The 17,144-nt window shown below is 18.8% G+C and overlaps 1 protein-coding gene across 1 annotated transcript; it reads left to right on the top strand.

The window, feature by feature from the left end:
- Nucleotides 1-683: 683 nt before the first annotated feature.
- On the top strand, nt 684-1,641 carry INS49_013140 (uncharacterized protein; the record flags this gene model as incomplete). The annotated part of the gene is made up of 2 exons (XM_043173841.1): nt 684-1,595; nt 1,639-1,641. 2 exons carry the CDS (start codon nt 684-686, stop codon nt 1,639-1,641), a joined length of 915 nt encoding a protein of 304 aa, XP_043023138.1.
- Nucleotides 1,642-17,144: the final 15,503 nt, after the last annotated feature.

Genomic DNA, 17,144 nt, shown 5'->3' with positions numbered 1-17,144 from the left:
CGAGCATCGGGCCCAACATTTTCCCTCGCTCTGATACCACTGCCACATCGGCCATGACCCCATAGGCGATCACAGGGGTGGCTTTAGTTGTTCACCTTGTACTTGCCTGTTGTACTCTTGAAATAATTCCCGTCTATAGACCCGGGAAAGAAAGAGGGCTTTCATCTCGGTCGCATGTTATTTGCTATTTTGGGTACCGGTCCCGTCTTCACAAAGCTTGTGCAGCCATGGTTTGTAGAGACCATAATGCACAATGACATTCAGTGTTTGGTCAGATTCCATTAAAGACGATCGGCCGTGCATAAGATCAAGCCGCAGTAGCATTTAAGCCAATTCGTGTACTGCCCTTCGTGGATTGACGCAATTCTTCATCCCAAAGTCTCCCTGGTGGAAACTCAACTACCCTCACAATGTGCATCCACACAATTTACTTGTGCGGAATATGCCAGGTTCCTGTTGGGTGTTATACCCAACCATGTCCCCCTCCATTCCAACAGGCACCTAATCACACAGCGAGCTATGGTCAGCCCTACACTATCCGTCCACCAGCCCTCTACAGCTGCCCTAATCAAAATTGCATTGCATCTACTCAGCTGCATTGGGCACTCCAAGAACAGCAAGCAATAGCGGTGCAACAAGGCAAAGCAAAATTGGGCTACACCCCTTTCAAGGAGACAAAGGCTATGTGTGGCGACAATGACGAAGCTTGCAATCTGGCATTAGAACCAGTACAACATAGAAAGCCCAAGACTAAACGCGTCGAGCAAGCCCCGCCAGCTCCTGAGCCGGCGGCAGGTTACCCTCCTACTCACCCTCAAGGGAAATCTCCCTTAAGGCCGGACTGGCTGTCAAGCAAAGAGTGGAACAAAGTGCGCGCGCTGCAATCGCGCGGTAAGAACATTCTAGAGATTGCTCACGCTGTGGACAAAAACGCCAGCAAGCTGCGAATTTACGTCGACACATACCTCAAGAACGCCAATCTCTCACCACTGCCCAGCGCAAACTCAACAAACTCGTCAACTAACTCGACATCCGGTAGTACAGGATCATCAGAGGGTGGACTCTTCCCCCTGGATCAGCAGGTCACGGTACCACAAGAAGGCAAGCCGGACCCATCATTTCTCGACCGCGAAGAGCAAGAGATTGTCTGGAAGATGTTCCAGCAGAACAGTACGGTTCGGAACATGGCAAACAGGCTTCACAAGAATCGACAAAAACTCTCACAGTATATAAATGCTTATATGCGTCCTAGACTTTTGAAGCTCCAGGCCGAAGAACGGGAGGCTGAGAATGCTCCCACGCCCATCACACCTATTACTGGAGCCATTCTTCAACTTCCTCCCTCCAACCCTGTTGCCCCCATAGCCTCTGATCCAGGACCTGCACCTACATCTTCCGAGGAGCCCAGTCTTAAAGACAATGACAATGCAGAATTGCAGGCCTTTTTCGTTGATCCTCTGCTTTTTAAATCTCTAACAGCTGCTATGGAGAATGAGGCTCACAAGAAGGACGAGGTATCATTCCTTGAAACGCCCAAGAGTGCCAGCGATGAAGACTCTCTCTTCGGCGGTGACTCGCCCCTTGATGAGAGTAATGTAGGTTCGTCTCAGCCCCAACTCGTTTCAACTCATCACGAAGTAGGACCAGCTCAGCCGACGCCCACGCCGAGGAAGAGGAAGTTTGAAGATAATAGCGAGATGCCATGTCGCGCTCCCAAGCGTCTTCGCAGTCGCTCTTTCCCATGAACATTGTACATCCATAGGGTGTAGATTTGTTTATCGTCTTCTAAAAAGTTCCAGCGACGGAGTTTGGATAGAATACAACAGGCGGTTAAAAACATGTAAAATTATTGTCTTCCAAGTGTGCAATTAAAATGCTACCGAGTGAAGCCCATGAATCACTGACACTCGAGAGCACAAAACGCAATATGATATGAAGTGGCTCGTCTCTGTAAATTTCCAAGCTTTCAAGTATTTACATTGCAGATTGGAGGGATTGGACTAGTGCCCGATCAGCGACTAATTCTTCGACGTTTCAAGTTAGAACACACGGTGAAAGACCAAGCTACCTTAAAGCGTATTTGTAAGTTCTGGGGAAAAGGAAAGAGTGTAATTGAAGCGAAGCCCCTCTCCCAAGGACTTAGTAATTATGGCCTAGTATATTCATTCTCATTCGAAACCACTTTCATATTAGCTCTAATCCACGCAAAACGTACCCTACTTTTCCATAGCCTTACCCGTGCGCGTGTGCATATGTGCCCTCGCTGGAGATAGCCATTTATGATCTAGAACTGTATTTTTATATTGGTTAATTTGACCAAGATATCGAATCAGCGGTCTGCAATAGGCATGAGATCCTACTGTGCCCTGTTGCCGACCATGACGGGTCGTCACCTGCAGGCAATGCGTTGGAATCATGCCTGACTATGTCAGCCAACCGGGGCACTATGGGCCTTTGAGACCCCTACGCTGTTAGAGTACCATTCTATAAGTATTGAGATTCACCATGGCCGCTGGATGGCATCTCTGAGACTGTTTTGCCAATATAGGGACACAGCGTGCTTGGCAGGTAATGCTCATTGTTGACAAGTGTTCGATATTCGAGGCGGGAATTCCTTCATACCGGATCACGATATTGGGCCTCTCCCACGGTGTTTGTTACAAATCACACCATCTGCAACTTGAATACAGAGGGAAAATGGATGCATCCACAACCCCCTGTGTGGATTTCATGCTTAACTAGCCAGGGTTACAACTCTGCTTCTGTTGGTAGGTCTCTCGTACGTATGATAGTTATATGGGAAGCAATCATATATTTATATTATTTTATTTAAGTTTTAAGAGGCTATATACCTTAAAGGGAATAATTAAAGTAGCTTTTTAAGTATAAAGGTTATACTTATTAATACTTATAATTTTTCTCTTCTTTTAATAAATATATATAATCCTTATTATAATTAACTTAAAATTATAATTTATTATATATTAAGTATATATAATTTTTATTATAAAAAAGCATTATTAAAAAGGCTTAAAATTATAACTTATAAGTTTTAAAGTAAGTTTTAATAATCTTTATTATTATATTATTCCTTAAATTTATAACCTTTATTATTATACTATCCTTTAAATATTATACTTATTATTCTTAATACTTAGTTTTTAAAGTTACTTTTTTATGGAAATTATTAATTTTTATATAAGGACCTTAATTTTAAATTTTTTTTTATAAAGAAAGTTAATGCTTATAAAGCTAATATTAAACTTTTTAACTTATATTTATTTTTATTATATATTTTTATAATATAAATATTATTATTTTTATTTTTACTTTTATTATTAAAATATATTTAATATTACTTTAAATTAATTTTTTTTAATTATTTTTTTTATTTTTTAAAATTAAGCATTATAAATAACTTAATTATTTATTAGCTTTTTCTTTTATTTTTTATTATTCTTTTTAATTTTCTTAATAATTATTTTTTATTTAAATTACTTAAATAATAATATATATTTCTTAATAAATTTCTTTATATATAAGCTTTATATATATTTATTAATAATTTAATATAAAAAGTTTTAAATTTAAGTTAATATAATAATTTAATTTTTTAATAGCTTAATTTTTTTAATTTAATATATATAAAAAATACTTAAAATTAAAATTTTTATTAAGTTATTTATTATAAAAATTATAATAATTTAATATTTAAGATAATAATTATTTTAATAATTCTTATTATTAAAAATATTATATAATTTTATATTAAAAGTTTTAATGCTTTTAATATAAATATATAACTTTTTAATTATATTATTAAAAAATATTTACTTATTTTAATATTAAAAGTTATTAATAATTTAAATAATAGCTATTATAATAGCATTATTTAAGAAAAGTATTTTAGCTTAAGTTATAATTATAACCTTTAGCTTATTAATTTTAATAATTCCTTAAAAGTTTATTTTAATAAATATTTTATTCTTTTTAATATTTAATATAATAATAAAGTTAAAGGTAGTTTTTATAATCTTTATTAAGGTTTTATTAGCTTAGTTTTAATTATTTTTATTATTAATAATAATTAAATTATTATTAATATTAAATAAATAAGAATTATTATTATTAATATCTTTATTAATATTTATTAAATAAATAAGTAAATAAAAGTTATTATTATTAATATTTTTATTAATATTTATTAAATAAGTATTATTAATAATAATCTTATTATAAAAATTAATAAAATTAATAAGCTTATTTTTATCTTTATTATTTAAGGTAATTTTAGCCCTTTTTATATAGCCTTAATAATAATAATATAATCTTTATTTATTATTATTAAATTTATAATATATAATTATTAAATTTATTAAGTTTATAATTATAATTATAATATTTATTTTTTATTAATTAGGTTATAATTATATATTTATAAGGAAATCTTAATTTTAATTTTAAAAAATTATATAAGGCTACTTTAATATATATTATATAATAATAATTATAATGATAATTATATTATATATATCTTTAATAATAAAAATATAATATTTGCTAAATAATTTTGCTTATTATTATTATTTTTATAAAATATATTAATAAAAGTATTAAATAATTTTTATAAATTATTATTAATATTTTTTATTATAATAAAAAGAAAAAGATTTTATAAGAATTTAATAATTAAAATAAATATTTATAATATAAAACTTTATAATTATTATATAATAATTATTAATTTATTCTTTAATTATAAAAAAAGTTAATAAATTATAAATAAATTTAATAAAAGTTAGTTTTAATATTATTATTAATAAATAATAATAAAAAGTAATAATAATAATAAGGTTAATTTTAAAATAATAATTATTAATAATATTAATAATTATAAAATTATCTTTATATATAATAAGGTATTAAAAAGGTTTTAATTAAAATATAAAAGGTTAAAATTTATATTAAGGGTTTAAGTTTAAGAAGTATAAGGTTTTATAATTAATGGTAATAAGGTTAAAAAGAAAAGGTATTAATAATAAGTTTCTTTTTTTTTAATAAAAAGGGGTTATTTTAAGTTTTTTAATTAATTTATTTATTTATATATAAAGCTTATTATTATTAATAAGTTTTTATAATATAATATTTAAAGTTAATTTTATTATTATATTAATAAGGTTATTTTTTTTATTTATTTACCTTATTTTAATAATTTTTTTTATTTTATATAATTTTTATAATAATATAATATTAATTATAAGGTATTTTTTCTTTATTATTTTTAGCTTTATAAGGTATTTATATAAGTTATATAAGTTTATATAAATAATTAAAAGTATATTTAATAATAATAATTATTTTATAGCTATTTTAATTATTATAATTAAGGAAATTTTAATATTTATTTTATTTATTATATTATAAATTTTGCTTATTAATATGCTTTAAATAATATATTTATACTTTATTAATAATTAATAAAGAATATTATTTATTATTATAAATTTCTTAATTTCCTTATAAGTTTTATTTATAAAAATAATAATATATTTAAATTAAGATATTAAGTTTTAATTATTTATAAATAATTTATTTATAAATATAAAAAGTTTTATTATTTTAAGATTTAAAGGTATATATTTAATTCTTTATATAGCATTATTTATTTATTATAATAATTATATATTTAAGTTTTTATAATTTCTTGCCTTTAAGTTTTATACTTATATAATTATTAAAAGATTATATAAAGCTTTTAATTAATAAATTAAAGCTATATATACTTTATCAGCTTTTTATTTAAGGTATCTTTAAAAAGCATTTTTAATTATTGCATTAATAATTATAAGTTTATTAACTTATTTTTTTTAATAAGTAATAATTAAGCTTTTAATATTTATAATTATGCAAGCCTTGTTATAATTTATTAAGTTTTTAAGTATTAGCTTTTATTTTAATTTTCTTTATAATTTTATAGCTTTTATTTTAATTTCCTCTTTATTTTAAAATTTTAATATAAATAAAATTAATATATTATTTATTTATATACTTATTATTTTAAAGAGTTATGTAAGCTTTATAATTATTAAGTAAGGATTATATATAAAGTAATTTATTTTAAGTTTTTATTAATAATGTTTTTAATATATATTAAATTAATAAATGCTAAATTTTATTATATTATATAAGAGTTAAATAATATAAATAATTATATTTAAAAAGTATTTATTTTTTAATTTTTTTAATAATTTTATAAGAATTATTTTATATAGTTTTAACTTTATTTAAAAATAAGCTTAAGTAATATTTTAAAGAATAAAAATTATATCTTTTTTTTTAAATTAATAAAAAGATAAGTATAAGGATTATTTATTAATTTATTTTTTAAATAATTAAGCTTTGCATTAAAATTAATTCCTTTTTATTATTATTATAATCTTAAATAATAAATTAAGATTTCTTATATAATTTTATAATTTTGCTCTTTACTTTTTATATTATATAAAACTTAAAGAAATAATATTTATTATATTGCTTTATTAATTATTTCTTAATTTAAAAGATACCTTTAATAATAAGGTTATTAATTTTTATTTTATTAAATTCTTTAAATAATAAGCTTAATATTATAATAACTTTATTTTATCTTAATTTAATTATTAAATTATAGTTTTTATTTTCTTTCTTTAAAATATATAATATAATAATATACTTTTTTATTTTTAATAATAATAATTATATAATAAACTATATTTAAGGTTTTATAGCTAAGTTTTTTGCTTATAAGGATTATATTTTCTTATTATTATTTTAATAATATAATTAAATAATTATTAATTTAAATATTATAGCTTTATTTAATATATTTAAGGTTATATTATAGTTATTTATAATAATAACCTTATATAAACTTTTTTATTCTTTTTTTATTTTTTTATATAAATTTTATATTATAATAAGTATTTTATATTAAAGATAAGTTTAACTTTAATATTTAATATATTTTATATTTATTATTTAATTATAATTTTTTATAATATTTTTATAACCTTTAAAATAATCTTTACTTACTTTTATATTAATAATAATAATAATAACTTATATAATACTTATAAATAAGTATTAAAAATTAAAAGCATAGGAATTAATTTATTTAATTTAATAATATTATTAATAACTTTTATAATTATTTATAAAATAGTATTATTATTTATATTATTATATAATTTAATATATAAGATTTTATATATTTATTTAAAAGCTTAATAATATTTCTTAACTTTCTTAATAAATTAATATGCCTTTATAAGGTAATGCAGTATAAATGGGCAATAGTGGATTCTAAGTGAATTTACCATGAATTTACTATGAATTATAAATTCACGGTACTTTTACAGTAAATTCACCATAAATGTTAATATTCACGGTAAATTCACAGTAAATTTATTATGAATTCACTATATATATATATATATAGGTAGATTCCCCGTGTATTCCCTTGGAATTTATAGGGGCATTAAATTTTATACCTTTGCAATTATTAAAATAATAGCTATAATTACATGCCTTAGCTGCATAATTACCTTATAAAAGAATTAGGTAAATTATAATTATTATCGCCGTAATATTTTAATATTTATAGATTAGGTTATAAAATTCTTAGCAATTAATAAATTAAATAAGCATTAACTTAAGCCCTTTTAATTAAATAAAAAAAAGGCAAGGTTTATTATAAATTTATAATAAATATATTGCAAATAAGATATAAACTTAATATATAATTTCCCTTAATATTCTTATTACCGCTTCTTAATTTTCATTTAATAAAGGATTTCTTGCAATTATTTAAGCTATAAGCCGCAATATTTAAAAAAGTAAATATTTTCCTAATCTTTATAATTAAAAAAAAGCAGCATTTAATAAATATTATAACGGCATTTATTACTTAATAGTTTCTATATAATTGCTACTTTAATATATATAATTTATTAAAGCTATAAAATCTTTAATTTAAATTAACTAAGAAGTAAGTAATAACTAAAACTAATATTTAAATCCTAAAGGTTTAAATAACAAGCTTAACTTTCTTAAGGATATTTTAAGATAATCTTTAAATTTAATGCTTTATAAATTTAAAGTTAGCTAAAAAGTATATTTATTATTATTAATTATATTAATTAATTTATTATAAAGATATATTTATTTATTAATAATTATTAAATAAAATTTAATTAAGCTAATCTTAATTAAGATATATTAAGTTTTTATAAAAGCTTTATTAAGCTATTACCTTATTAAATTATAAAATATTAATAAAATAATATTTTTAATTATTAAATTATATATATTTCATTTTACTAACTTATAATATATAAAATTTATATTTTATAAATAAATACCTTAATTATATAATTAAAGAATTTATAAAAGAAATTAAAAATATAAGGCTTATTAAAAACCCTTAAAATTCCTTAAAATTAAGCTTAATACTTAAATTACTATTAAGATTTTAATTTTTATGCTTAAACTTAAAGAGTTATAAAAAAACTTAAAGTATTAATATTATATATATTTAAATAAAATCTTTTTTAAATTTTTATAAACCTTTAAAACCTATAATTCCTAGCTTAATTAAGAAATACCTTTAATTAAATAAAGTATAAGTCCTTATAAAAGGAATAAATTAAGAATAATAAATAGTTAAAAAAGTAATGCTATCTTAAGTATTTTAAGCTAGCTAAGTAAAAATTAATATAATAATAAAGGCTTATAAATTTATTAAAAGTAAATTACTGCATTATTTATAGCTATTTAGCGTAAGCCTAGGTTAAGTAATAAACTCTATTTCACCTTAAGCCTTTAACTAAGGTAAGGAATTCTTCGTAATTAAAGCTCTTCCCGCTAAAAACTTAAAAAATAAAAACTATATAATTAAGATTTTAAAGTTAAATAACTACTATATTTATTAAGCTTATTAATTAAAAGATAATAAAGATTAATAATATAATTATAGCTAAGGGCATTAAAATTTATTAAATAATAACTATTTACTTAAATATAATAGCTTTTATAATAATTAAGATTTTAAAAATATCTTTATTAAGTAATTTAAATTATATAAAAATTAAAATAACTTTTAAAATTTAATTTAAATATTTAAAGTTAAAGAAAAGGTTATTATTTAAAAAAAACCCTAAGGATTTATTAATTAATGCAAGCTATACTTATAAAATAATTTTTATTATATAGCTTAGCTTTACTATAATTTATCTTTTTATTTATTAAGCATAACCCATTTTTAGTTTTAAATAATGCTTAATAATAATAAGCATTATAAGCTAAATTAAGAAATAGCAAAGACTTAAATAATATAAAAAAGCTACTTATTAAATAATTTTTATATTTTATGCAATATTATTAAAACCTTATTAAATTAATAGCATTATTTTTAAATTAATGCTTTTAATAATTAAAATATTTAAAAGTATACTTAATAAATTTACTACTTTATAATATTAATTAAATAATTAGCTTTCTTTATAACTTAAAATATATAAAATTAAATTAATAAAGTATTAATTATTTCTTACTTTAACTGCTTTTTTATTAATAAAGATTCCTATAAATTTAAAATTAAGCTATAAGAAAAGCAAAAAACTTAGCATTTATAGTAAAAAAATTAAATAATGGCAAGAAAAGCTCTTTAAAAAATATAGCTATTATTTTACCTTTTAGCCTTAATTAAGCCTACTTATTAAGCGCTCCCGCTAATATATATTAATATATTAAACCTTTACCCTTAAGCACTAAAGATAAGCTAGCTATGCTAATAAATTTAATTACTTTATTTTAAAAATTATATCCTAAACTTTATATTTTAAAATATAACTTTAAAGTAATATTAAAAGCTATTTAATACTTATTAATAAATTTAAAATAAATAAAATAAGTAAATAAGCTTACCTTAAGCTTAAAAATTATTAATTAATAATTTGCAATAAAGCTAAAATTAATTATAGCAGCTTTAATAAGATATGTAATTAAATTTATAGCTTTATTAGTATTTTAATTAATAAGATAATGCTAAGAACTTCCTAAACGCTATTATTTAAATATTTAATATAAATAATAATAAGTTTTAATATAACCCTTATTATAAAAATAAACTAGCTATTAAAAGTTATTTCCTTATAAATAATAAGCTAAAAGCTATAAAAAAAAAAACTTTTATTATAAAAAATAGCTTAACTTATAAAATGCTTAACTTAAATAAAGGAATTAATAAACTAACTACCTTAGCGCTAAAAGATAACTATTATTTTATTAATAAATTAAATTTATATAACTTAATATAAATAAGCTTTAATACTTGCTTTATTAATACTAACTTATACTTAAATAAATACTTTTATTTTAATTTTAATTAAATATATTATAAATATAATGCTACCTTTATATTAAAATTATTACTTAAAAGGCATTTAAAAGCCTATTTAATAATAAACTTTTATATATTTATTTATAAAGCAGCTTAAAGTAAGTTAATATTATATATAAGCTAGCTATTAAAAGTCTTATTATTATATAGCAAGTTATATACTTATACTTATATATAAATTTAAAAAGTTATAAATAAATTATTATTTATAGCTTATTATAATATTAAAGCTTTAAAATATATTATTTCTTAAAATTACTTAAAGTACTTTTTATAAGCTATAATAAATTAAGCTATAAAAGTTAATATTTAAGAAGTAAATTATATTAAAGCTATTAATTAAGCTAAGTTTAATATATTTTATTAAGCTATTATAAAAGGCTGCTTAATAATTATTACTATATATATTAAAACATAAATGCTTAATTACTTAAATGCTAACTTATTAATAAGCTAAAAGTTTATAATTCCTTATTAAGTTAATATCCTAAACTTAAAAGAAAAAGTTACCTTTAAATGCTTTAGTAATGCATTTATAAATACTATAATCTTTACTAAAGCCCTTAAATAAATATATATAGCTAAGGTTAATATAAATATTATAATCTCACTATATTTATATTAAATTATATTAATATTTATTATAAAGTTAAAAAAAATATAGCCTTTTTATTTTAGCTTAAATAAAAAGGCTAAGTTAATAACTTAATAAGTTATGATTTTATAAGTATTATTATAATAAATTAATTGCTATGCCTTATATATATTTATTAAAACTTTTATTTAAAAGTAATTACTCTTTTTATTTATAATAATATAAAATCTTTTAATTAAAAAATTAAAATATAAGCCCTTATATATATAGCATTAATTGCTTAAAATAAATCCTTTTTTTAATACTTAGCTTTCTTTAATTTTATTAATCTTCTTAATAACTTAAATTAAAGTTTAAATAATAAATTTATATAAGATTAAAAGGCTTAAGCAATATTTTTATTAAATAATTCCCTTAAAGAACTATTATAAAAGAATCTTTTAAAGTTTTAAAAGCAGCTTTATATAAATAATAAGCTAAAGATATTTAAATTTAAGGATTTATTTAAGGTTAAGTTATTAAACGGCATTTATATTTATTAATCTTTAAAATCCTTTATTTATAAAGCTAAAAAACTAATTTATAAATACTAATATATCTTTAAAGATAATAATCTTATTTTAATCCTTAAAGATTAATAAATAAGGATACCCTTAATAAACAGCTAATAAAATTAAAAAATTAATAAGCACCCATACTATTTAAGTAAAAAAAATTAAAAAGTAATAAATAAGCTTATAAATAGCCTTTATTAAAAAAAGAAAGCTAAATAAATAATCTTAGCTATTTTCTTTAAATTACTTATTTTTATTATTTAATAAATAATTTATAATTACTATAAAAATTAAATAATAATAAACCTATAGGTATTAAATAAAGTTATTATTCTTAATGCTTATTCTTTATTTCTTTAATTTAAAATTATATAAAGAATATATAATAAAAGCTACCTATTTATAATAAATGTTAATACTTTCTTTTATTAATTTATAGTTTATAAATTTCATTAAAATAGATTTATTATTATAAGTTATTGTAGATAAAAATGGTTTAAAGTAATAATAATGGGTTTTCGTAACTTCCCGGCCTATATTTAAAGATATATAGATTATATCTTGCGGCCTTATAACTTTTTCACTATTACTTTTATAAATAATATTATTATATTTTTTAACTTAGCTATGGAATATTTGCAGTATTTATAAGTAATCTTTAATTTATTTAAGATTAAGAATTTAACGCTTTCTTTTAAAAAATCTTTCTTAAAATATTTATTTATAAAACTACTTAGCTTTTATAATAATAGGCTAAAAATATATAATACTATTAATTAAATTTAAATTATTATAAAGCTATAATTCCCTTTTATTTTATAATAGCTAAAAAGATTTATTAAGCTTATAAGATATCTTTAATACTTAATTTTATGCTTTAATTAAAAAATTAACTTATTATAATATAAAAAATTTTAAATGCTAGTTATTATAAAAGCTAAGGGTAAGCTATTTAAAGGTAACTTTAAAAAATAATATATATAAAGAGTTAACTTTAACTTTATTATAAAAAAACTTTATGCTTTTTATAATTTCTAAAACGCCTTAGCTAGCTTAAATACTTTCTTTTATTATAATTTTATTAAGCTGCTATTTATTTAGCTAAACGCCTTAAAAAAAGTAGGTTTCTTAAGCATTTGCTTTTAACTTGCTAATAAATGGAAATGGGATGGATATTTATTAATATTAAAAACATAAGTGCAATTAATAATATATTTAAGCAAAACTATTAATATAGCTAAAAAGAAATATTAGTTAATTAAGTTAAAAATAGCATGCCTTATATAGCTAGTTTAAAAGCTTTAAATAATAATTAAATTTAATTACTTATAATTAGTTTACATCTTAATTAATTATATTGCGATTATTAATATTATTAATTATACCTTTATAAAGATAATAAATAAGATAAAGATAAATCTTAAGCTTACTTTAGCCTTAAAGTATCTTAGCTAATATTAATTTATAATGCATTATATATTAAAAATAATTAATATTATTATTAATATATTATTATAGCTATTAATATATTAGCTAACTATTAATAATAAAAAAGTCTTAAATAAACTTCTTAATTTAGCTATTTATACTTTATTTAAAACCCGGCTTAATTTAAAATTTAAAGATAATATATTTTAAGCTTACTTTAATAATAAGAAATGGTTTAAAATTTAAAGTTAGCTTTAATAATTAAATATCCATGCTAATCTATTATTTAAATTAAACATAAATAGTTTCCTTTACTTTAAGGAGTATTATAAAAAATATTAGCTATATATTTCCCTAAGGGTAGCTAACTTTATTATAGCTAATACTTATAACTTTAAGCATTACTTTAATGAAAAGAAAATTTATTAGGAATTAAAAGATTTATTTATTATTAAAAACTGCCGGCATAAAGTATATAAATATATAAATACTTACCTTATATGCATTATAAATTAAAATAATAATTAGAAATTATTAAGTAAAATGCAACTTATACTTTTGCCTTTAATTCCATTTTATATTATTATAATAAATTTTATTATTAATCTCTTAAAAATATTAGCAGCATATACATTATAAGAAACATTATAAGCTTCCTTCTTTAACTCTTTCCTATTTATTATAAATAAATATATTAAAATCATGCTTATTATCTTAAGAAATATTATATATATAATAAGGGATTAAGTAAAAGTCTTATTAAAAATCCTTTATCTTAGTAATTAAGAAATCTTAAAATGCATTATTTTTAATTAAAATTATAAATTCCTCTTTAAGTTTTAATAAAAACTTTAAAGAAACCTAAACTTAAAACTTTTTTTTTATTATATAGCATTCATAAATTAATAGCCGATTTAAAGTTAAAAACTAAATAATTAAACTAATTATATAAATAGCGGCTATTATTTATTTAAACTATAAATAAATAAATTTAATATTAGCTTTATAATTTAATTTTAATAATGCTTATAATAAATTAATAAAGTATTTTATTAATTAAATATTATATAGCTTTAACCCCTTTATATTATTATTATTAGCAAATTAAAAATCTATATAGCTTTATAAACTTTATTAAGAAAAGGCTTAACTTATAATTATTAAAGCTTAAATGGCTGCTAAGCAATAATATAATGAAAAGCATTGCTAAATATAATTTTAACTAAGGAATTAAGTATATATTAAAAACGAGCTACTTAAATAATAAAGGATAGGTTTTGCTAAACCCTTTTAAGGATAACTTAAGGAGAAGCTTTAATATAATAAAAAGGGAAGATAGGAATAAAAGGGAATTAAAAAAAGAGAAAAGATAAATATTTTAAAAATTCTTAAAAATAAGAAAAGCTTAATTAAAGTATTAAATATATAAGAAAAGAAAAAAGTTAATTTCTTAAAAGAATATTTAAAATAAGCATAAAAGCTAGCTTTTTATAATTAACTAAAATTTAACGTAATATTATTTCTTATATAATTCTTTATACCCATTAATATATTCTTTTTTAAGTACTTTGTAATAAGTATTATAAAACCTATTAAAATAAGATTTTATTATTTTTAATTAAGCCTTTAAGTTTTAAAATTTACTTTGCTATAATTTTAATTATTATTGCTATTTTTAATCTTTTGCTTATTTATTTTATTATAATTTTTATTTTTTTATAAAAGCTTTAAATATTTTTAAAACTTACTTAATAATATATTTATTAATTATATTTTCCTAATTATTAAAGTTTACTTTAATAATTAACATTAATATAGTTATTAAAGATTTAAATACTTTTATAAAATAAAAAGTAAATTTATTCTTTCTTTTAATTATTATATTAAGTATAGCATATTAGCTTTATTAACTTTTACTTTTATTTTTTATAAAGCTTTTGCTTTTACTTTTACTTTTTATAATACTTTTGCTTTTAATATTTATGCTTTATATTTAATTACTTAATTAACTTATTTATAAGCCTTTTAAATTATTCTTAAGTAAACTTTATTATTATTTTAATTATTTTAAATTAATTAATATACTTTAAGTTTTATTTATATTTATTATTAAAATAAGTAAATAAAAAAGATTTTTATATATATTAAGGTAAGTATTTCTTATTAGCTTTAAAATATTTTATAATATAATGCTTAAGTTAAAGGCTTATTTAATTAAAGTTATATTTAATTAATTTTAAGTTATTTAAAAGTTTATGCTTTGCTATATATTAAATATTTAAAATTAAGTTATTAAATTAATTTATATTAAAAATATTATTTCCTTTATGCCCTTTTTATAATTAATAGCAATCTTAATATATTATAATTTAAATAATTGCTATTAAATAATGTTTCTTTATAATAAAAGCTTATTTTTTACTTTAATTACTTTTATATTATTAATCTTAATAAAGGGAATTAATATAAATATTTAAATAACTTTATTAATTTTATTAAGCTTTAATTAAATAATAAATATTTAAATAGCAATATTAATAATAACTTTAAGTATTTTATAATATATAATTTTAATTAAAAAAGCCTTAATTTAGTTTTATATCTTTTAATTATTCTTTTTTTAGTTTTCTTTAAAATAGTTTTTAATAAACTTAGCAATATATTATTTATAAAATACTTTATTAATTTATTTTAATCTTAATATAAATTCCTTATTAAAATCTTATATTTTATTTTTTAAAGTAGCTATTAAATATTTATAAATAAATATTTTAATATCTTTATTTATCTTACTTTTTCTATTTTTTAATATAAGATTATTTTATAATAAATAATAATTCTTTATTTTATTAAAAATTGTTATTATTTAATAATTAAGCATATAAATAAGTATAATAATGAATTTATAATCCTTTATTAATTTATATTATTAATATTTCTTAAGTAAGGTATAATTATAATGTAAAAGTTCTTTAAGCAAAAATATAATATTTTAAAAGTTAAAAAGCTATTAAATTATAAGAGCTATAATATATTAAGTTTTTAATTCTTTATATTTATAAAGCATTCCTTTTATATTAAAGAAATTAAGAATAAGAAAAGCTTAATATTATTTTATTAAATTTATTAACTTAGTTAAGTTTCTTAGCTTAAGGTAAAGATTAATGCTTAAGAAATATTCTTATATTATTTTTATAAACTTATTATTAAATATTATTTATTTTATATTAAAGAATAATAGTTAATTAAGGGTTTAAAATTATTAAATATTATTTAAGTAAACTTTATTTATAATGATTTTTATTTTAAAGAAATTTTTAAAAAAGTTAATATTTATTTTTTAAATAAAGTTTTATTAATTTTAAATATTTATAATATTTAGGAATTATAATGCTTTGCTAAGTAAATTTTTAAAGTTATTAAAATAAGGAAGTTTTATAATTATTAATATTAAATTATTTTTTCTTAAATTAATAAGCTTAATTATTAAAATTAAAGCATTAAGGTTTTAAGATATTTTATAATGCAAAGGCAATTAAAATTACTTCTTTACTTTATCTTTTTAATTAAAAAATATTTTAGCTTTTAATTATAAAAAAAAAAGGTAAAAAAAATAAATAATAAAGTAAAGAATAAATAATAAAAGTTAAATAATAAAAAAGAAAGGTATAATAATAAAAAGAGCCTTGCACCTTTAAGAATTACTATATAAGTAATTAAGGTAAAAAGAGTTAAAAATAAAAAAAAATATAATTAATATTTAGCTATAGCTTAAGATAGCTTTTATAAATAATTATTACTTATTTTTAAATAAGAATTAAATAAGGAAAAAGATTAATATATTAAAAGTACATTATTATTAAAATAATTAAGTAATAGCTAACCTTTAACCTTTAATTAATAATAATATAAAGATAAAAAGAAAAGAAAAAAAAAGAAAGAAGGCTTAGCTATAAATAAATAAATATAATAATATATATAAGCTAAAATAGCAAAAGCTAGTAATTTACTACTTTTAAATTAAATAATTATATTAATTAAAAGGAAGGAGTAATAAGGAGGCTTATAAGTTATTATTAAAAGCTATTAATTTATTATTTTATTAATAATTAAAATAAAAGGGTATATA

The sequence above is a fragment of the Diaporthe citri genome, assembly GCF_014595645.1.
Source record: "Diaporthe citri strain NFHF-8-4 chromosome Unknown scaffold_6, whole genome shotgun sequence".
Classification (NCBI taxonomy): Eukaryota; Fungi; Ascomycota; class Sordariomycetes; order Diaporthales; family Diaporthaceae; genus Diaporthe; species Diaporthe citri.
This window is presented reverse-complemented; position numbering and strand designations above follow the sequence as displayed.